The sequence below is a fragment of the Manihot esculenta genome, chromosome 2 (assembly GCF_001659605.2).
Source record: "Manihot esculenta cultivar AM560-2 chromosome 2, M.esculenta_v8, whole genome shotgun sequence".
Lineage (NCBI taxonomy): Eukaryota > Viridiplantae > Streptophyta > Magnoliopsida > Malpighiales > Euphorbiaceae > Manihot > Manihot esculenta.
In genome coordinates, this window is record NC_035162.2 from 12,972,497 (window position 1) to 12,994,201 (window position 21,705).

At 34.3% G+C, this 21,705-nt stretch overlaps 2 protein-coding genes across 12 annotated transcripts in view; one reads left to right on the forward strand and one right to left on the reverse strand.

The window, feature by feature from the left end:
• The first annotated feature begins 732 nt into the window (after positions 1–732).
• LOC110608464 lies at positions 733–5,777 on the forward strand. Of its 9 annotated transcripts, none has more exons than XM_021747690.2 (8): positions 733–853; positions 951–1,070; positions 1,167–1,494; positions 1,805–1,850; positions 2,292–2,377; positions 2,879–2,937; positions 3,490–3,619; positions 3,892–4,161. In XM_021747690.2, the coding sequence occupies exons 2-7, from the start codon at positions 973–975 to the stop codon at positions 3,590–3,592; spliced, it is 720 nt and encodes a 239-aa protein (XP_021603382.1). In that variant the 5' UTR covers positions 733–853; positions 951–972; the 3' UTR covers positions 3,593–3,619; positions 3,892–4,161. The 9 variants fall into 9 exon arrangements, 4 of the variants coding, with proteins under 4 accessions (XP_021603382.1, XP_043810209.1, XP_043810208.1 ...); XR_006350038.1 differs by adding an exon at positions 5,439–5,777 and having other exon boundaries at positions 748–1,070; positions 3,892–4,013; XR_006350040.1 differs by lacking the exon at positions 3,892–4,161 and adding an exon at positions 5,439–5,777 and having other exon boundaries at positions 748–1,070; positions 3,444–3,619.
• Positions 2,289–21,705, reverse strand: part of LOC110608463 (kinesin-like protein KIN-7C, mitochondrial) — a 32,330-nt gene continuing 12,913 nt past the window's right edge. For 2 of the 3 annotated variants that reach the window (XR_002486868.2, XR_002486867.2), the window contains 20 exons: positions 19,643–19,702; positions 19,157–19,235; positions 18,535–18,602; positions 18,303–18,365; positions 18,099–18,203; positions 17,576–17,680; positions 17,233–17,340; positions 16,990–17,136; positions 16,571–16,753; positions 16,292–16,462; positions 15,578–15,814; positions 14,312–14,452; positions 14,044–14,169; positions 11,878–11,928; positions 11,726–11,773; positions 11,339–11,626; positions 10,474–11,220; positions 8,845–8,934; positions 8,348–8,423; positions 2,289–4,707 (listed from right to left, as the gene is read on the reverse strand). Coding sequence is in view for 1 of the 3 variants with exons in the window: in XM_021747687.2 (XP_021603379.1) it covers positions 4,702–4,707; positions 8,845–8,934; positions 10,474–11,220; positions 11,339–11,626; positions 11,726–11,773; positions 11,878–11,928; positions 14,044–14,169; positions 14,312–14,452; positions 15,578–15,814; positions 16,292–16,462; positions 16,571–16,753; positions 16,990–17,136; positions 17,233–17,340; positions 17,576–17,680; positions 18,099–18,203; positions 18,303–18,365; positions 18,535–18,602; positions 19,157–19,235; positions 19,643–19,702 (2,823 nt within the window). In the remaining 2 variants the exon portion in view is untranslated. The remainder of the gene's footprint in view (positions 4,708–8,347; positions 8,424–8,844; positions 8,935–10,473; positions 11,221–11,338; positions 11,627–11,725; positions 11,774–11,877; positions 11,929–14,043; positions 14,170–14,311; positions 14,453–15,577; positions 15,815–16,291; positions 16,463–16,570; positions 16,754–16,989; positions 17,137–17,232; positions 17,341–17,575; positions 17,681–18,098; positions 18,204–18,302; positions 18,366–18,534; positions 18,603–19,156; positions 19,236–19,642; positions 19,703–21,705) is intronic. The other variant, XM_021747687.2, reaches the window with a different exon arrangement.

The window sequence follows — 21,705 nt, forward strand, 5'->3', positions numbered from 1 at the left end:
ATAAAATAAAATAAAATTCTAATAGTTAATTATATATTATTATAATATAAAAAATAAATAATAATTTTAAAATAATTAAAAAATAAAAATAAATAAAAATTATAAAAAGAAAAAAATATTATTTTTAAGTAATTTTAAAAAGATATATATATTAAAAATTAATATTTATATCATTTAAACTTTTTAAGCAGCGTGATTTAAATTTAAAAATGTAAATTAATAAGATATCCGTAAAAATTAAACAATTTGAGTTGGAATGTAATTTATATTAATAATATTTGAATTTATTTTAAATTTAATTAAAAATTAATTTAAACTATGTGAACGGTCTCAAACTTAATTATTATTGTTTGAATAAAATTTAAATTGTTTAGTCTTATATATTTTAATTAATAATTTATATAAAAAATGTTTTTTATTAATAATTTTTATTTAAAAAAATTAATATTTTTAAAAAATATTTAAATTTAAATTTTTAAATAAAAAATATAAAAAAATTTATAAATATTATTATAAAATATATTTTTTATATTAAATTAATTATTTATATAAAAAAAATTTATACCGTGTATGCCTATGCCGTATCGTCCACGATAGATATTATTAAAGTTGGGTCGAATCGGTACCGAAAATAGCCATTCGTTTGCCATCCCTTATTTAGATTTATAAAATTGTAAAGTGTCAGTTGAATAATTTTAAAATAGTGGTTAAATAATTAATTTTAATAAAATAAATAAACAATTCTATAATTTTTTTGTGGGGATGATTGAAAATGATGAGCCTAGAATTATGTCCTCTCAAACTGAAGCCATCTTGAAACACCTGAGCGTCACTCTTTCCTTTTCCTTCTGAGGCATTTTCTCTGTGTTCAGATGCTGTAATGGGTTTTTCTTTTCATGTTTATCAATTGCTCTTATGGTTTGATTACATCCATAATACTTCTAATCCAGAGGGGAAGCAGAAGTGACGACAATGGCGATGATGAGCAGCAGCACATGGAGATTAACAAGAGGCCAAGAAATCTTCTCTGTGTTCCCATCATTTGCCTTCCCTTTGCTCTCCACCTCCAGGTCTGTGTTTTCTCAATCTTTCTTTCTTTAACATGGCTGCCTCTGGTTTTTTTCTTTCTCTGATTGTTTTGTCTTCCAATGTGAATTGGGTCTTAGGAGGAGGATTGAAAGAGTGGGGGCATGCAAAACGAACATGTCAGAGCGCAAAACAAAGAAGGCAAATTTGAGAGCTGCGAAAAGGGAAAGGATTCTGCTGCCAATTTGCGATGATGGCTATCGTATTAGTGAATTTCTTAGTCACCCCTTTGGAATTCAAGCTATGTTAAACACTAAGACCCTGCAAAGTTTTGAATCCTTAGATGCCAACACATACAGGTGCTATTTGCCAAAGCTTCAACTGCTAAATTTTGAAGCAGCTCCTGTGATGGACTTGAGAGTGACCCCAACAGAAGAAGATTGTACTGTTGAGATGCTCTCTTGCAAGGTGAGCTTATTCTGCCCTCTGCTTTTGATATAGTGGTGAGTGTTTTTTTTCCAAGTTAGTGGAAGACCAAGAAGAAGGTAGTCAAGAGGAATTCTCACTATTTCACTTAATTATTAGTTCAGTATGAGCTTTATTTTGTAGCCCATGCTGTGGAATGAACATATAATATCATTTTACATAAGAAAATAGGTGATATCATAGAAGTATCTCATTACATGTATGAAAAGACATGAATGTAGATTTTTACAAGCGTCTTACTTCTCTTCAAGATACTATCTTCCTGAATGTTAATTGCTAATTTAATATGCAGTTTGAAGGTTCAGAGCTCATGGAGCGCCAAAATGACCATTTTTCAGGTACTTGCAGTGTGGATCTTGCAACTTCTACTAGACCTGGATAGCTGATAGAATAGCATACGGCAACAAAATTTTAATTTGCTTAATACTTGTAATAATATCTGACAACGTTGAGCTTTAGATATGCCAATCACCTATAGACTAATTATGCAATGATGCATCATTTATTTAGCTCTTCATTAGTAATGACTAAAAGGCCAATTCATGATATCTTAAAGGTTCTATTCAGATGTCATATTTTAAACAATGCAAATAGTGTTTGATTGAAAAGTCGAGGCCTATTCAAAACGGTTTATTTTGGTGATTCAACATGGTTTCTTTGGTATCCAAGAATGGCCTTTTGAAGTTATGCATACTATACAGTGGTAGTGTATTTTTTGGTCAATATGTTGTAATTTGTAATTATGAGCAGAATTTCTTTGAACTTTGTTGAACTTGCAGCTTTCATGGTGAATCGTGTGACATGGAACACAACTGATTCTGAACCCTTTTTAGAGGCCGACATGAAGTTGAATGTCATCCTTGAGGTTGCTAGTATTCCACCTTTAGATCATTGGTAGTTTCTAAGAAGTATTATGCCTTATTTCATAATTAATTTTGTGGGTTGGCTGCTTTTCAAATTTATTCCTAACTATTTATTTTGGACCAGTAGTTGATGCCTCGTGTAACAGTAGATTCTGTCATGAAAGGTAGGGGCTTAACACCAGCTATGTCACATAAAAATAGTCAATGAGTTTTTCAGATTACCTGGATCCTGTTTAGCAAAATCACGACTGGATATAACTCTTCTTTGCTGATCAGTTAAATATTTCAAATCTATTCTTGGGCATTAAAATAACTGGGAGAACGTGAGCACAGTATAAAAACTAGATTATAATTTCTCATGGGTTCAAACTGAGATATTGTATTAGCTGTTTCTGGCATCTTATTATTATGCTTCAGTGAAATTAACTTGTTGAATTTGCATTTCCTTTTTCCCAGTTGTTGACCAATTAACATCATATGAAATGGTCACTTGTCGTCTGCAGATTTTCACAGCACCGTTTACTTTGCTGCCAACTTCTGCTGTTGAGGGTCCTGGAAATTTGTGAGTTATCCTTGCTGAGTTTTCAATTATTATATAGTTTATGACTCAGCTGTCAGTTTTTCTTTCTTAAAGTTTACTTCTTTATGTGTTGATCTATGCATGCTTGGGGCACTACTCAGGCCTGTAACTAAGCCTCCCGTTTTACCACTGGAAACAAATCTCTTAACCTTTTGAGTGGAGTGAGTGGATCAAGATTATGTGGGCATCCATATCCACATAATCTTGTCATTCTGTCACCTCCATCCCTATATATGTATTAAGCTTCATAATATCTTATAAATCAACAAATATTTTCACTTTCAGTATCCCAAATAATCAGCTGGTAGATTGGATCCAGATGTTAGAATTTTGGATAAGGAAATTAAGTCATTCTAAAATTATCCCAACACTATTGAACTTTTGTCTGTCTTAGCATGATCTGAAATTTCCATAACAGAATTTGTAAAACACTAAGAATGCATGTAAATTATTCAAACAATTTAGAGCTTAATGTTATATTTGGCCAGAGCCATAAGAACCCCTGATAAACGGTGGAAGTGCAATGAAATACAGAATGATGCAGGCTTTAGTGGATAGGCTTGTAACGTTGCTTCTGCAGCAACTACTGCAAGAATATAACAAGTGGGAAAATCAACAATGGGAAAATGTTCCATGAATTTCTTCCTGAAGTTTGCATATCCAGGTAATTTCTTTTAACTTGTAAAACTATATTTCACTTTATCTTTTTTCTTCCCATCAAAGCAGATGAAAATCATTGGTCCTTTCTGTGTTTAAAATTGAATCTGACCAATTGATCCAATTGTTAGAGAACATCCAACGTCCTTTCTGGTTGATTTGAAAAATTAATAATGTCGTGATCCAATTCTTCATCTTGTTAGAATCACTCTCATGAACCTATTCTTTTCTCTGCAATAATTTTGCATGTTATTGATGTGTTTTGACAAATTATGATAGGAAGGAGCGTAGAATTTTGGAGCAAAGAAGAAGGGGTATGGCAGTATTACAATCCAAGTTTAGAAAGTATATTCATTCAACCAACAATTTCTGTGGTACAAGTAGGATCCCTTAAACCATAGGTGAACTCCTGGTTTAAAGAGCAAAACTTTTCTGTACTTGCCTCTACCTTGTTTTCCTGTGTAAATATGCTGTAGTGATTGCCTTGTTATGTGTCGAAATGAAATTTAACAGTTATCTATAAAATTTAGTTTAATAGTATTCGAATCATTTATTTCTAGATCAATATAATAATTGGTAAGAGAATCCAGAGCTGGATCTAACAGTAGCATATGCTGATGGTCAGTTCCCTTCTATAAGTCACAGTAAACAGTCAATGAACAGTATATACGTGAAACGTGATGAGGCGAAAGATGGGTGTTACCATTAAGTTTTGTTTCTGTCAAAATTGAAAGAGCCATATTTTGGAATATTTTGTCAATTTTGATGAAGAGAACAGTGCACCAAGATATGACATGCAAAAATAAATAGCTTGATGTCATTATACATAGCAGATACATACATTTGTCAATCACATATGTTTCGAAACGTTTGTTCTCCTTCACAATAGATGTATTGGGTTTATACCACATGCAAAGCATTTGTTACAAAGTTAATAGTGATGTCCTTGGTTCATTTCTGCGGCTAGTTTGCTAACGCATTTAAGATTAGAAGAAAAATAATGCTACTCCGTGATTGTAGCTTCTACTGAAAGTTGCATGAGAAGCTAGCATACATCAATTGGGTTACTTCTGTTACTGTACAATTTGATTACACCTGCATAACACCAAGCAGAGGTCAAACAGCAGAATTCATCACATTGGAATGAATACATTAACTTTTGATGTTTATGCATAATCAATTACAAGATTCTAGCAATGGTAAAAAATTTAAATTGCTCTTTTCTAGAATAATATGCTTAAAAATTGCCATGGATCACTCCAAGATTTTCAATGTCTCAGCGGCTGCCGTTTTCCATTGAATAAGCTCTTGGGAATAGAAGCGAATGAAGGAAATAATAATAATAATTCTTAAATTGAACAGGGAAAACCTAATCCTAACTTGAAGGAGAAGGGGATAAGTAAAAGCCAAGGGAAAGTATTTATCTAAATGGACATTATAATGCGATCCAAGAGATGATGGCTCTCCAAAAAAAATAGAAAAAATTAAATTGAATCAAATTGAATTGATTAGATTAAATCAAATCGAACCGAATCGATCAGTTCAGTTATTAGATCTATTCAATTTGCTTGATTATTGATATTTTTAAATATCAGTTTTCAATTAATTTGATTAAAAAATCACAATCAATAAGAAAAATTGAACCGAACCACCATATTCTTTTTCTCTCTTCCTCCCACTCTCAGCCTCTCTTCCCCCTCAATCCTAATGGAATCGCCCCCCTCACAACAAGACTGCTCATTTATTCCTCTTCTCCTTCTCTTTCTCTCTTTAAACATTTATCCGCAAATCTCAATCTCTCTAGTTTCTGTTTCTGTTTTGCACAGCGACATGAATATCTACCTCTGCACTTCGACGGCACGAGAAGAAATCATCGGCACATCGATGGTGTGAAGAAGAAATCATTGATGATGCTCCATGCCTTAGATATCTGCTTTGATTCTGGTTTCTGCTTTGATTATTGTTGATTGTCGTGTTGATCGTAACAGATTGTGACTTACTCTTGTAATCTATGCTTTTTTCTATTTTTTCCCCTTAATTTATTTAATTAAATCTTCAATATTTGATTATTGAAGAAATCTGTGTTATGGATTTATGCTTAATTTATTCTTGGATTAATATTAATTGTTAACAAGTCTGGGATTTAGCTAGATTTGATTTAACCATTTTCCTTCTTTCTTTTTTTCTATTATATTTCCTAGTTGTTTGCTGGTTTGAAATTGTTATCCATGAATGTTATTGTTGATGAAATTGTTAAATTGAGAGTGGCTTTGAGCATTACTCTGTAACTGTTGGAAGGATTGGAGAAGAGATGAGTTGAAAACACGTTTTTTGAGAAGAGACGGTTGAAAATGTATAAAATCGGTTCCTATCTGAACCACACCAAACCGGTTTGATTTTTAATTCAATTTTTTCTAGTTTCAGTTCGATTTCAGTTATATTTTTTATGAATTCAAAATTTCAAAATTTCAATTTCAATTCGGTTCAAACTGACTGATTGATCACCCGTACGGGACGCTTCCCTTTTTAGATGCTTTAGCCGGTTCTTGCCGAGCCATACCATAACATTCTTGAAAGCCTACTCTTCTCGACCATGAAGTCGAGGTTACCCACACTTCATATCCAAAAGAAAAGAGTTGCTTTTTTTTTCTCCCTAGGCTATTTTAGAAACAAAGTACTCGTCAATAAAACCAAAGAAGTTAATATTCTTGGAAAGAAAAAGACCAAGGGTCCCCCATGAGAAATGACCGGTTAACGTCTCTGAGAGGTAGCCCATGTTTTTTCGAGTCGCCTTGGTGGCAAAATGCCAATGTGTTATTATACTTCTGATCACATTCCTAGATAATAAGCCTAAGGGTTTTCTTACTCATGGTCAGTTTACCTAGCCCCTCTATACTCTAAAATGATGGCAAAAGAAGCAGGTCCTTAAAAGAAGTTTATGAAGAAAATCAAAGAGCAGTGGGTTGTAAACTGGAGAAATAAGATCAACGTGGCCAAAATGGCCAGTTACACCTCATTGTTACATCTGAAAAGCCACAACCACTATATTAACAGTTTAAACAAAAGCTATAGCCTTTTTCCATCTTCAAAGAGAGCAGGGGACACATTCATCCAGAACATTTCTGTTTGCACCAAGAAGTTCAGAAACTAAATACTATTTAGCTAAAACAAGGTAGGTCACCAAGTAAAACGCAACAATTTCAATATAGGGCAAAGCATTAGGTTGGTTTAGTTCCTAACAGAACCAAATAAGAAAAACCATAAAAGCAAATTACTTAAAAATCCAAACTGATGTTAATGAGTAACGGAACCAAAATGATAATAATCAGTTAGGTTTAGAGCAAACCAAACATACCAAACAATGTTATTCCAAGCTCCACTTCCCTCTTCCCAATTCTCAATTCCAACTCCCCACATACCCCAGAGAGTGCCTAGTAATCCAAACCCAGTCCCTCTGTCCACTTCCCATCAAATTCACCAGATTGCTCATGAAGCCAAAAGGAAAGAAGAAACAACAATCCAAGAAATTACAGAACTAGATGATAACAATAACAGGTTACTCATTAAGCCAAAAGATAAAGAAAACCCCAAATAACCATTTGATTGCTTTAACACATAATTGGAAAAAGAAAAAACACAAATAACAAGGGATTGAAGCCTATAATTAGTCAATCCAGCAGCATGGTGAAGGAACTGACCACCAATGAAGATACATTTATTACTTCAATTACATCATACACCATAGACATCTTTAACCATGTGTTCAATAGGCCCCTCACCAGTGGAACGAAAATTTCTTCCTCGTGAATTCTATATCATTTCTCTGCTTAGCTGAAGCCTCTCTCCCTCCATGGGCATAATCTCACCATAGTACTAATTTAGTGTTAGACCACTTACCCTTGACCATAATTTAATTAGGAACCACACTCAATTTAGAAATAATACCAAAATAAGAGTCGTATATAATATAAGAAATAATCCTCCATCCTATTTAGAAAAATTTCTCCCTCTATGTGGAAAAAGTATTTCCAAATCTTACTAGGGGTTATTAGTCACAAATCTAAAATTGTATTACATTTTAACCAAAAACACTCGTTTGCAAGTTGACAACAGAATCCTGTTGTTCAGGTAATGTTCATCCCATAGGGAATGTGCTATAATAGTGTGAAAGAATTAGTGCAATCAAAATGGGAGTTTTCTCCAGCATGCACATATCACACAAATCAGCTGATTTCTAGAGCAATTTGTCATTTTTCTGACCAAACCGGGGGATAACCTACTACAGTGAAAATAATTTGTTTGGCTTGCAAATTATCTTCATATTTCTCACTGACGAATATTCAGAATGACAAGATACCTATGCAGTAGTTACAGGCAAGATCTCTTAAGATTCCACAATTTACCAGTTTTACTCACAAACAGATCAATGCTCATTCTCCAGTGCCATAATACATCATGTGTCTAATGATGTTTGTTTGGCATAGGAGTAGATGGAAAATAGCAAATATCCCACCTTGCACATTGTAGAATTTGTACTATGATTGGCTTAATAAGAAAGCTGAGAAAGGCAATATGCTCAAACTGAATCTATTTATATTAAATCTATTTATATTAAAAGATAAAGTGAGCAATATCCTTAAAAATTGCCCATAATTCATAATGGAAAAAAGGATAGAAAACATCACAATTCAATGCTTAGTCGGGAAAAGGGGAAAAAATACGGATCAAGACTAACCTCAGAGGTCAGAAACTCCAATATGGCAAGATTCAACCCGCTAGGTTATTGAATGTTATAAGATATGATTTGCACACTGCACAATAAATAAACCACTTCAGAAGATTAATGTCAAGCACTAAAATAAAGCCCAAACATATTAGCTGTTTGCCAATGATGGTCAGAAAATATCACCAAATCAAATCATGTGACATTATTGAATCAAATGCTAAGAATAACTATTTTAATTTCCAACACAAATATTTCAACGATGGAGTGAAAAACCTATAAACATCATGCACAATTCATATCTTAATATCTTGTGCAGTTGTAAACTTTTAAGTAAAAAGATGCCTCATCCTAAGAAACATACTGAATAAGGAAATCACATGTTAAATAATCAAAAGTAAAAGAATGTTCAATACAACAACAAATAAGCCTTCACCACAAACTAGTTAAGGCTGGCTATGTGGATCTTTTTTTGCCATTTATCTCAAAAAAAAAATAATGTAGCATACCTTTGCATGAGAAATTTTTGTTATAGCCTCAATATGAAAATTCTGTAGTTGCTCAAGTGCTTTGACATCCAAACCATCAATATCTTCACCCTGACAGAAGTTTTACATTATTTTTTGTTAGTAATTCAAATTATTCTTCATTAGTCATTTGTTATTCTCTCTCTCATCTTTTTCTTCTCCCTTCATCTATTTTTGTTGCATTAACACAGGTGGGGAGTTCATGATGAATCTTAAACAGCATTGTATTTATCCCATATGCAATGACTAATGAGTCAAACAGCAGACTTATGGCATCAAATTCTTCATCAACTCTCAATAAAAGTAGAGCAAATTTATATTTAAAACAACTTGCACACTGGCTGCACTACTTTACACAAGCACAAAATTCTGATACAGTATCATGCACATAGAGGAGATAAGTCGCAACTGACAGCCAAGAAAACATAAAGGAACAAGAAAAGACAACCAACATAAGGCTAAAATATATTAACAAAGAAAAAAAGAAAGGAACCTTAATAGTTGGAGCAAGATCACCATGAAACATTTCAACCCAAGATAAGTTTCTTATCTAATACTGAGAGAAAATAAGCCTGACCAAATGACAATAAAGTAAGGGGTAAATTTCACCGGTTGTCCCTTAACTTAGACCCTTGTAATAGTAAAGTCCTTAAACTTAAATTTGTAACATAAAATCCCCTAAATACTTTCCAAATTATATATGTATAAAAACATTTTAAACTTTACTCATTTACCCTCAACCACCCATGCCTCTCTCATCTTTCTTCTTTCTTCTGCAATCTGCATTCTCTTCTAACCCAATTTCCTTTCTCCGTTCTTCTCTTTTCCACTCAAGCTCTTAATCCTATTCTCATTTTATTTTTCTGACTTGCAAACTCTTAATCGCATCTAATTCTCTCCCCATTGTCCTCATCAATGGACTGAAAACTAAATGCAAACTAGATGCATTTGTTTCAATTCTATCCAATGGAAAGCTAAGTGCAAAGTCTCCAAGTGTAAGATTAAAAATATACCCGCAAATCGGACTTGTAAAAAATAGAAACTTTGTACACATTGAAAAATAAATCATTAAGAGAAAGAAGCTCAAAAAGTTTTTTAAAAACACCAACCGCAACAAGGATTATATGTGAGAATATGATGAGAGAAAGATATAAAAAGAGAAGAGGGGAGGGGTGGGAGAGAATTGATTTTCAGAGAATACTTTTATGGATATGTACGTCATTTTGCTATGTTATTACTGGGAAACCCGTTATTACAGATAACAATGACTTCTATGTTAACTATATCAATGCTTACGAAGTTTTATACTACAAATTTAAGTTTAAGGACTTTATTATTACAAAGGTTTAAGTTGAGGGACAACCGGTGAAATTTACCCATAAAGTAAGACAAGATATGTGTGATTTTTCAAAGGTAAGTCAAGATGGATAACAACACATATTGTCTACTCTTGCTAGTCTTGCACTGGTTGAAGAGATCCGAATCCTACTACAGAATCCAATCAGGTAGCCAAAAAGTAGCATGAATTTGAAAATTAAATCAAATATTTTTTAAGTTATAAAATGGCATATGCTATGTAATTTTGATAAGCCTTTGTTAAAAATTGCATACCTTTAATCGTGAAATAATGCTTTCTAGTTCCTTGCATCTTCTTCGTTCTTTCTGGAAACTGAATTTTAACTCATCTAATGTGCTTATCTCATCCATGTTTTCAGATTTTTCAAATTTGGGTATTCTATTAGAATGACTATTATATGGAACACATCCATTTTTAAGTCCAGATTGAGAAGTGTGGGGTGCAAGGGCCCCTTCAGGTGATCTGTCCTCAGCATTGAAACTGGACATTCTCATCTTTGCAACCAGCACCCACATATTGGCAAGCTCATTTTCCAAATCTTCTTCATGCCGTTTTGCTTCACCAAGTCTTTCCCGTAGCTCACATTCCATTTTATCTTTCTCAGCTATAGCGGCTTCTAGAGCTGATTCTCTTTGATATCTCGCATCGAATTCTTTTTGTAAATCCTCAATTAGTAGACAATCCTCTTGTCTTCTTGCATGACCATCAGAATCAGATCTAGCACTAGACTTCTGTTTGCAATCATATGAAACAGACTTCTGAGAACAATTAGATCCCCAATGCACCTCTTTCACAGCAGCCATATCACCAGTCAGCTTCGCATTTTCATAAGAAAGCTTAGTTACTTCTTCAGCCAAGTTCCGGAGCTCAACTGCTGCAGTTGCAGCCAGATCTTTTGCGTATGCAGCTTCCTCTGCCAGTTTTTGACTTCGAATTTCAAGCCCATCCTTTTCTTCAGACAACTTCACATTCTCTTGCTTCAGATTCTCTATCTCAGCAGCCTAAGAAAATATGATGGAACATGTAAGCCAAACTGATTAAAAAAGAAAACTAAAGTCGGCACTAACTAATCAGCATATGCAATAATGTTAATAGCATTTTAAGCAAAAGAAAATCAACCTGCTTAAGAACTTGAGAATTCAAAGGAGAATTTCCATTGAATTCTCTGGAGTCCTCTTGGGAAAATATTCGATTCAAGCTGATGACACTTTTTGGAGTATTTTCATCGATGGGATTTTCTCCACATGGCCAAATCTCAGTGTTACCCCCTTGCTTCCTTAGTAGCTCTTTAGAACATGTTTTATGCATGTCGGATTCAGTAATTTGTGGTTGACTGTTACCCAATAATGAATTCAGCTGCTGCCTCAGAAGAAGAATTGTCTCTTGCATCTCATTATTTTCTGCTATCTGATACAGGAACCATTTTTTTTTTTATTAAAAAAAAAAAAAAGAAGACAAAGAAAGGAATTAAAGGGGCAAGAAGCTGATGCAATTCTGAAATTCTACCTTCATCTGCAATTGCTCCTGAAGTACCCTGTTATCTGCAGATTTAATCTTGAATCCCATTACATAACAAAGCAATCATCTTAGTAAAAGCAGTTTACCGCTTAATATTAAAAAATAATCGTCATGGCTAGCAAGTAAACAGGATAACAAACCTCAAGTTCAAAAGTTTTTTCATTCAGCTGCGATGTAAGCTTGGATAGAGCCTACAGGAGAGGGTAACAGTCACATTAGAAGACAAAAGTCACTCATCTAGCCACCAGGTACACATATCTTACCTTCCAACCTTCAACTTTTCCATATTTCTCCAGCATAGAAGTCTAAATATCATAATTTACTAACAATAGTTCCTCGCTTAGTTACTTGGAACATGGCACATCTCAGAGCATGGTAAAAAGTACACAGTAAGTCTCTTAGATATAGTGTATGCAGATGTAGACTTCGTACGGCAGTTCGATTTGGGGTACATTAATTACACTTAACTAGCATAATCTCTAACTATAGAAACACTAAATCAAATAATAATTTTTTTATACTTTTCATAGTTTTCTATTTTCTATAATATGAATTTTAGTAAAATAGGAGGTACTAAAAAATTATTTATTTTCTTTAATATATTAATAATATTTATCAGTTAAATTTAAACACAATAATATTTGAATATGGGCTTTTAATTGATACTTCAACATAATAATAAACTTACAACTCAAGCCCATATTATTGTTTCCTTAAGCCTTCATCCCAAGCCTAAGCTGCCTCAAGCCCATATTATTTTTTTCTTAAACCTTCGTCCCAAGCCTAAACTGCAACCCAGTCTCTCCAATGCGCCAAGACCCAAGACCGAAAGACCCTTATCCCTAATTCTCCTCTCAGTCTCTCCCTTTCTTGCCTCTCTTGTGCTATCCCTTGCCCCTCTGTTTCAACCATCCATTGTCCCTCCCTTCCCTGTGTCCCTCATTGCATCTTGTTATGTTCTAGCAAATTGACGCTGCTTGGGATGGCACCATTCAATCAGCTTCATCTCCATTACCAACCCAGTTTACTATCCCTAAACCCTTCATCTCATTTTAGTTTTTTTTTTTTTAATTTTCTTTGACTTTTTGTCAAGTGGTTGGAATTTGTCCGCTTCATTTGGTGATCCAGTCATCCAAATTTCATTCCCAAGCAATTTTGGAATCAAATGTTCCTCCAACTGGAATACCCAACCCCAGATCGAGTACCATGGGAAAAGGAGAGGGAGAAGAGAGGGTTGGGGGGGGGGGGGGGGGAGGGGTGTTGGTAGTTGAATCTTGTAACTGTGTTTTAAGAGTAACAAATACAACCTTATCCTGATATAATAGATCATAGACTAAAAAGCGATGCATGAGATCATATTTAAATAGTTTGGAATCTAAGGGTTTGAATTTGAGAATTTGTTTGCTTCAATTTCAAGATTCACATTGCATCCCCATTCCCCAAGCAATTTGGGATGCAAATGATCCCAGAATTGGAATGCGCAACCTAGATTATGGAATCAGAGGGGTAGATGAATCTGGCAACTACGATTCAAAGTAAAGAATACCACTGTATTCTGATGATAAAATCACACAATAAAAATCAATACACTGGATAATACTTGACTAGTAGTTTGGAGTCCAAGAGTTTGAATTAGCTTATGTTCCATAAACAGCTGCTTGCACTTGTAAAGGAGGAGGAGAAAAGCATTAACCTAAATTTGAAAAGTGCATTTGAAATGACAGCATCTTTGGTAACTCAAATTCAAAACTTTGAATAGTTTTCACTTTTTATATAGATCATCACGCATTTATAATCGAATTTATTAATTTAAAATCTCAAATCCAAAGCCTTTTCCACAAATCCATGACGCCAAATGCAACCTTGAATAATTTTTAGAATTTTGGACCAGAAAAAGAAAATTTGCAAGACAATTCACTTATTAAATATTTGTCTTTAAGAGTTCAGCTTTGCAAAGAAAAAAGAAATGATCTTGAGATTGCAGCACCTTCATTAATATAAAACTCCAGATTGAGGGGAAATCTCTTTAGTTTCATTACTTATTGTGCAGCTTAAAACCTTAACAAGATTCAACCATCCATGTTAAGCTATACTCATTCTCTTTTTTTTTTTTATATCTCTTTAGTTTCATTACTTATTGTGCAGCTTAAAACCTTAACAAGATTCAACCATCCATGTTAAGCTATACTCATTCTCTTTTTTTTTTTTTTATAAAAAAAAATTCTGCTTTCCTTCAGGAATTTTTTATTGCATATAGTCATTTTAGTTTTAAATTTCAGCTAAGATCTATCACTTCACAGACTTACCGGCGACAAACCAGTGCTGCTCGAGTAATGTGGAGTCATCTCAACTGATCCAATCATGCGTTGCTCCAGAACATGCATCTGACGCTTCTTTTCACTAATTTCATATTTTAACTTCTGCACTTGTTCCTATGTCCACCAATGTGAGAACCAAAAGGTACCCAATCAACACATCAACTTTGGAATGCCTTAACAGCGATTAAGGTATCTACAAATTAACACCAATCATATTTTGACATCTAAATGAAGTCAAGAAGACTGCATATGTCACCTTCAGTTGAGAATCTTCAGGATTGCTAGTAGCTTGCTCTGACAATCTTTTCAGAGAACTAGTACACAGTGCCACATCCCCAGCTAACATTTTCACCTGCTCACGAAGCAGGTCCATTTGATCGGTGATTGTTGTCCCAGTCTGCACAAAAGACAGTCAGTCCTGATTAACAGTTCAACTGCAACGCCCATAATGTATTCTCTTCTCTAGAAAGTTAAGATACAGAAGCAAATAAATGCCAAGTTTTAGCAACGTGACAACTGACCAAAAAATCCTCTAACCACATAACTTTCCCTGCAAACCACAGGACGACAAAAAAAAAAAAAAAGCTCTAGAACCAGCAGCCCAGATACATGAAAACATAAGCCAATACAACTGGGAAGACTGAATATAAACCAGGATTGTGATATCCCCAACTAAACTGATGTGGGAATATCAAATTAATATCCATATGCTATAAGAGGCTTGGTGTTTAATGAGTCTGTTGTAACTTTTACAATAACATATTTACCCTTGGTTCTGTAAATATTCTTAACCTTTTTTCTTCAATTTTTATTTCACATCACTTTGATTAGATTAATTTGGTTTTAGAAAGAAAAGGACAGGGATCATATGAAGTTCTTATATTATTAATAGGATTTATATAGTGTTTGGTTCAATCATATCTCACAAAATTTTATGAAATTCAATTGAATTCCAAATAGAATTCATTTGAAATGAATTGCATTGTTTGACTTAATATAACTTAAAATGCAAAATTCAATTAAATTCCATATAATTCATGTTTGGTTTAATTTCATAACTGAAATTCATTTGCTCTAATTTCCTAAATTACCCTCAAAAGTGAAATTAAAAAAACTACAAGTTTCTACTCTTATCAAAAAAATCTTATACATAAAAAATTTATAACAGTTAACATATAAATCCATTAAAAATATATTAATAAATATAAGATAAATTCACATGTCAATAATATAAGATATTCAAAATTAATTTTAATCATTACATAGAGAGAGAATTCAAATAGCTAGTTAGTGCAAGGCATGTGCTTGTTTAACTAGTTAATAAGAAAAGGAAAGCAGTTACCAGAAGCCAACTTAACACCAATACAAAGTTCATATTATGAGGCTCTTTAGCTTAAATGGCAAGAACACACCAAGGATACAATTTCTAGGCTATAATTAACTGCTCACTGAATTATGAAATAAACACTAACTAGTATATTAAAATGTTTAAGCACTAAGTAATAGCTAGAGTTTCTCTCACCGGAGGCAATTGACCGCCAACAGTGGCACTAAACAAATCTCCTGCTTGGGTTCTTTCCAGAAATGAGTCAATGAGGACAGAATCATCTCCTCTTCTGCTTATTGATCTTCTTCGTCCATCTTTTGAATCACTAAACATGGCTCTATTTTGTGATGATTTAGAACAAGAAGCTGGTGATCCACTTGCAGAGCTCTCGCTATCAGCACTTGGTGATGACCTAAGCAGATTTTCAGGCTTCTGTACAAGAGATGAGTTAACAGAGTTGTTGAAGGGACATTAGGAAGAAGTCAAGCCTGAGAATGAAGATTCACATTCTTTTACATAATGGAGTAACTATTACATCGAGTCGGTAATTATAGCGTCCTGCTATACCAACTGATCATATCAAATATTCTTTAGTTCAGAATAAATGCAGGGATTTTTCAACAGCCAACCAAAAAGAAAATGAGGAACAGCTAATAACTTGCCAAGAACTCAGAGTATGAGTAGAAAGTAGAAGCTGCTAGTCAATTTATGTAAAAGAAAATTAGAAAGGAAATCTAGCTTGAGGAAACTTGGAAAAAGTAAGTCTATAATAATACATAGAAAGAGTATACTAATACATCAATTGTGTAATATGATTCTTTCTCAGCAACCAATATAAGGCAAATGAACCAAGTCGAATCTCAAAAATCATGTCAATGCAACAAGCGCCTTATTAAGTATACAACTTACTCTTAGTTTAAACCAGCCAAGCATCCCTCGTCTCCTGTTTCTTTTGTAATCATTCACCAGCTCATCCAGATTGGTAATATCATCGCCCCTTTCAGCTGAAAGCTCAGAAGCATGGCTTCCAACATCTTCTTCTGTCATATATTCTCGTTTCCTATCTGGTAAATATGCCAGCTGCATCAACAACAGAATCAAGCATGAATACTTAAACTTCTACCTAAACTAGTGAACACCAGGGAATTACTTTCATCCAAAGTAAGCTTAGAACAATGAATTATAAACCTCATCTTCCCCAAAAGAATGTCTTCGTCTGTGACCAGGCCTTTCTGGAAGGCTTGATTGCATTGAATTCTTGGTGGAAACCAAGATAAGTTTTGTCAATCGTTGAATTCTTCCCATTAAAGCTGCCTTGGCTTGTTCCTCTTCTTCCAATCTTGACTGTAACTTGACCTGACCAGCTTCCAACTTTGACACCAGAAGAAATTAGATATTAGGGAGTGAAAAACTATCCAACAGCATCCACAAGAATTTAACAGGCATTTTGTTTATTGAATATTTGACATTTATATGTGACATCTTTGTTAGGGAAAAAATGGATTCTAAACATGAACCACAAGAAATAGCTGATTTCACTCAAAGCCATAGTAATGAAAAATAAGAGAGCATTCTAACTTCTAATGGTAATGATTAAATGCACCAACCTGAAGCTTCAAATTAACCAAATCTTCTTGGGTGGATGCAGCCATATAAGGATTTTCCATTATTCCACGCTTTAATTGCTGAAGTTCTAGCTTTAAGGAGGAAATTTCCTTCTGATACTTCTTTATGAGAGACTTCTCATCCATAATCTAAACAATACAAAATCTCAAGAAATTAAAAAAAATACAAAAAGGAAGCTTCTCAAATTAATAAAAATCCAAATAGTCTGTGAACAGAACATTCACCTTATTCTGAGAAGCCTTGATTTCCACATGCTTGCTTCTGTGTGCAAACTTCAATGTGTTGTGTGTCTCTTCACTATTGCTAGAGGCAGGTGTCACAGTGCAAATAAGCTGTGCATAAGATTGATTTTGAGAATGAAACTTAAAATAAATGCACAGTATGCAACTTCAATAATAATGACAAAAACAAAATAGTAACTGTAAGAAAACTACCCTAACAAAAAAGGAAAAAGAGTAAACACAATAATAACAACAACAACAACAACAACAACAAAAAAAGTAGAGTAGCAGATAAAAGCAACAATTATATCAATACCAAGAATCAAAAGCAGCCTATTTAACTTACAGAGATCCGCCCATGACCACTGAGGGATGACTGCAATAGACGTGTTAGTTTTGAATCCCGGTATGGAATATGAGTTGATTTTCCATCTGTTAGTTTAGAGATCACCTGCAAGGAGAAGCAGCAATAAGTCAAAATATCCAAAATTTTGTGATCACACTTGGCAACTATTAGAAATAATTGGCAAGATAAAAATCCCCAGCTCTAGAAAAGTCATTTACACACGCATAATCAAGAACATCAATTTCATGCCTGACAAGTTTTACAAATCTGGCCATGGGAAAACTAATTCAGTTTCAGTTTCCAAATTGGTTTTGGTATTCATAATCCTTTAAATGATTAGCAATGGCACAAAGCAACCATGTAATAAAGAACTTAAAACGATAAATTAAACATAAATAATTCCTGACAAATAGGATTCCATTCAAAGAACAAAAGCAAATATCCTATAAAAAGCTTAAAATGATTTCAGTCTATGTCACACATGAATTTGAAAGGCACAAAGATAAGCAAGGCAACATCTTACTGTGCCAAGAGTGAGTAAGCTTTTGTTTATGTATGAACCCTCTTTTCTCCGCAATCCAGTTGTTTCAGTTTTTGAACTTTCAGATCCAGCAAGATCAATTAAGTTCTGCGAGGAATTTAAGTTGTATGGTTCAGCATCAGATTGCAACAAACTGGAAAATTGTATTCAAAAATAAAACAAAAAAAAAAAGAGAAATAAAATTACCAACTGAGACAAGGTTACATCTTCTTCCCCTTGATTTTCTCCACGTGGACTGCTTTCAATAGTCTAATATACAATAATACATTTAGCATAGCAGAAAACAAGTTACAAAGAACTAAAAAGTGATAGAGAGAAGCCCAATTATTTCAAGTTTGTACTGGCCTTAGCATACTAAAAGTCACAAATAGAATCATGATTTTTCAGACCATCAATTCTGAAAATAGAAAATACAAACCAAGGTGAATATAGTGTGGCTGCGACTGCTGAGGAGATTGAAATTATTAGAACCAACATGCCTATGCTCTGCAACAATATCAGAACAAAAATGTTGTGAGGCACACAAATGCTCAAACAGGAATGTCTGGCAAACAGCAAACTGTGTTGGGGTTAGACAAAATAAAATAAGGATTGATGCATATGCATAATAATTCCTCATATTGCTAATAATTTTAGGGATTCTTAAAAGAGGGTTAAACAATTATAAGCTCAACTTCAAATGAGAATGAGCTTAACCACCCCCCTGTATCAAACAATTAGGGATTCTGAATTGTGTCATATTGTATTTGCAGTTGGATTCATGCATTTATCAAACACATTTTAATTAATTTTTCAGAAATCTTGATGAAAATATTGATCTTATGATCATAGAACTCGTTTTTATATGCGGTTATCCAAAGAAAAAGAAGAAGAAAAAAGGAGTATGTGCATGCATACAAACATGTAGATAGCAGATGCACAAGGCCACAGTTCAAGAATGATAGGAAGTGCACTTTGTTAAATGGTACAGTGAATGTGCAAACAGACTTTAGTGTACCCAACAAGTGTTTCTATATATAAATGCATGAGAAAATATATACCTTCTCCAGATGCTATCAAAGAAAGAGCATGTGCAGGTGATAAAACAACTTCTTCTTTGATTCCCTCAACGTAAGTTCCCTGCAAATACAATATGACACAATTCAGATAAAAACATTTCAAATACTTAGCAACTCGAGGTCACTTTGTTGTCAAGAGTCTAACATTGCAAATGCCCCAAATAATGCTCAATGCTAAAATATAACAACCATCCCCTATCAGCAATATTTAAATACAGTTCTACTTCAAGAGCATATTTATCCCTACAGTACAATTCTGTTTGCAATCTTGTCTTCGCTTCGCTATGTTTGAAGATGTAAGCAACTATCCTTCAGCCATCCCAAACACCACCAGCCATTTAGGCATATGCAACCTTATGCTCCAACATTGGAAACTTCACATATAGCTCTCAAGTCAAACCTTGAAGCATTGAATATGGTGAAAATGGAAAAAATTATCATACTATCCTAACTCTTAAAAATAAGCACCTGTGTGTCCTCTCGTATTCTTAGGTTTTGACCAGTTGGATCAAGTAAATCATTGATGACCTGGAGCAGAAACAAAAAACATAGAAGTCATTAACAGCAGATACCACTGATAATGACGCAAATAGTTTATATTGATTATTGGAGCTTCAGATTTACATTTCACTGAGATAGTTGTAATGAAAAAAAAAAAAGAAAAAGAACCATCTGCCCAAGTTAAACTACTGACATGACACCACTTCCATGGGTAAAATAAGCAATAAAAATAATTCATAGAAAATTATATTCATGCCTTTCAACCAGTAATAGCAAAAAGTACTATTGATACACAGACGGATAGGGCAATAAAGTGAAAGCAAGCATATGAAAGAGACAAGCACCGCCATAGAAAGTCAGATGCACTTTTACAGGTATCATCAAGCACACACATAGGAAACTAAAATTAGAAGTGAAATTATGCACCAAGATACCAAAGTAAAAGCACCAATACCATTCTTCCTATTTTAGTAAACATTAAGAGAGAAAGATCTTGTGAATGCCAGGAAGGACAAGTGAATCAATAATTGCCTACTTGTGTTTATGCTGCCCATAGGTCCATGGTAAACAAGGTCAAACTATCTCAAGTACCATCCCTCAATTTGTCCTTATTGGTACTACCTCCATCCTCCAACAATTACACCTCAAATTTTATCCATTTCGTTCTTGCATTTCCACATATAGATAATGTTCTTCCTCTAGCAATACACTTTTTTATGAACAATGTTTTCCATTTCCAATGCTCATTCCACAAAGCAAGAGAGTTGGCAGAAGTTTTGTAAAAGTTACCTATTAGTATGATGGTCCTTCATGATCACTTAAAAATTGAATGACACTATCCAATCCAATCATTGTGCTACGTTCTATGGCAATATCCTCTTCAATATTACTAATGTCCTGAGATCCAATAAAGTATGGGTTCAAAGCATATTTTGATAAGCTTAGTATAGTGTATCTCCCCCTTACTTCCTTTATTCCTTTTCCTTTTTGTCCTCTAGTGACGCGTAACCGCCGTCCTACGTTCGTACCCTCCTGCCACAGTCACGCTAGTCGTACGTACAAACATACTATATCCTTTCCCATCATTAGACGTCCATTTAATTCCATCTTGTGCCATGTGGACACGATCTCGAGCGTCATAGGATTTGTTGTCTCACGAGGCCAGAGGGATAAATAGGGCCATGCCTCCAATGCATATGCTCGAGCCCGGTCCGGCTCATCAAAACAAGTTCTAGGCTTATACGTGAGGCAGACCTAATTATTGGACCTTAATGGGGTTGAGGCTTTGCTGAGCAAGTCTGCCTCTTCATTCTCTTCTCAATATATTCTCTAGTATTTGAGAATGACTCCTTGCTCACCAAGTTCGCTTTCAGAGCTTGTACTTTGATATCTCTGCATGACGGGATCCTTCGCCTAGTACACTCCTGTTACTTGGTTCACTACTAGTTGAGAGTCACTGTTTATTCTGATGCTGGTTGTCCCCACTCTCGAAGCTATCTGCATTCCATTCAAAAGAGCTTCCTATTCTGCCATGTTATTAGACGCCAAGAACCCAAAGCGCAAAGAATAGCATACATTAAACTCATCCAGCCCTTTCAGCAGAATTCCTACCCCACTACTTGTGGAGCTTGATGCCCTATCTACAAACAAATTCCACATGAATTCATACTAGTGCTACTCCCCTCCCCTTTTTCCATTAACCTCGACAACGCATTATTTTTCTCTTTCTTATCCGAACTGAAGGAGCATTCAGCTATAAATCAGCTAAGACTCGGGCTCTGATTGCAGTCCGGGGTCGGTAGATGAGGCAGTACGGTCTGATTTCTACTAACTATGCTAGCATCCGTCCTCAAGTTTCAGGCTTGTGTAAGATATTTTTCAAGAGCTGGTCAGTCATTACTACCCCCTGGTGACCTTCGAAATACATCCTGAATTTCCTCATTGTCAATAACAAAACAAATGCTAGTTTCTCGATATTCATATACCTGATCTCGGCATCCTTAAGTACCTTATTGACATAGAAGACGGGT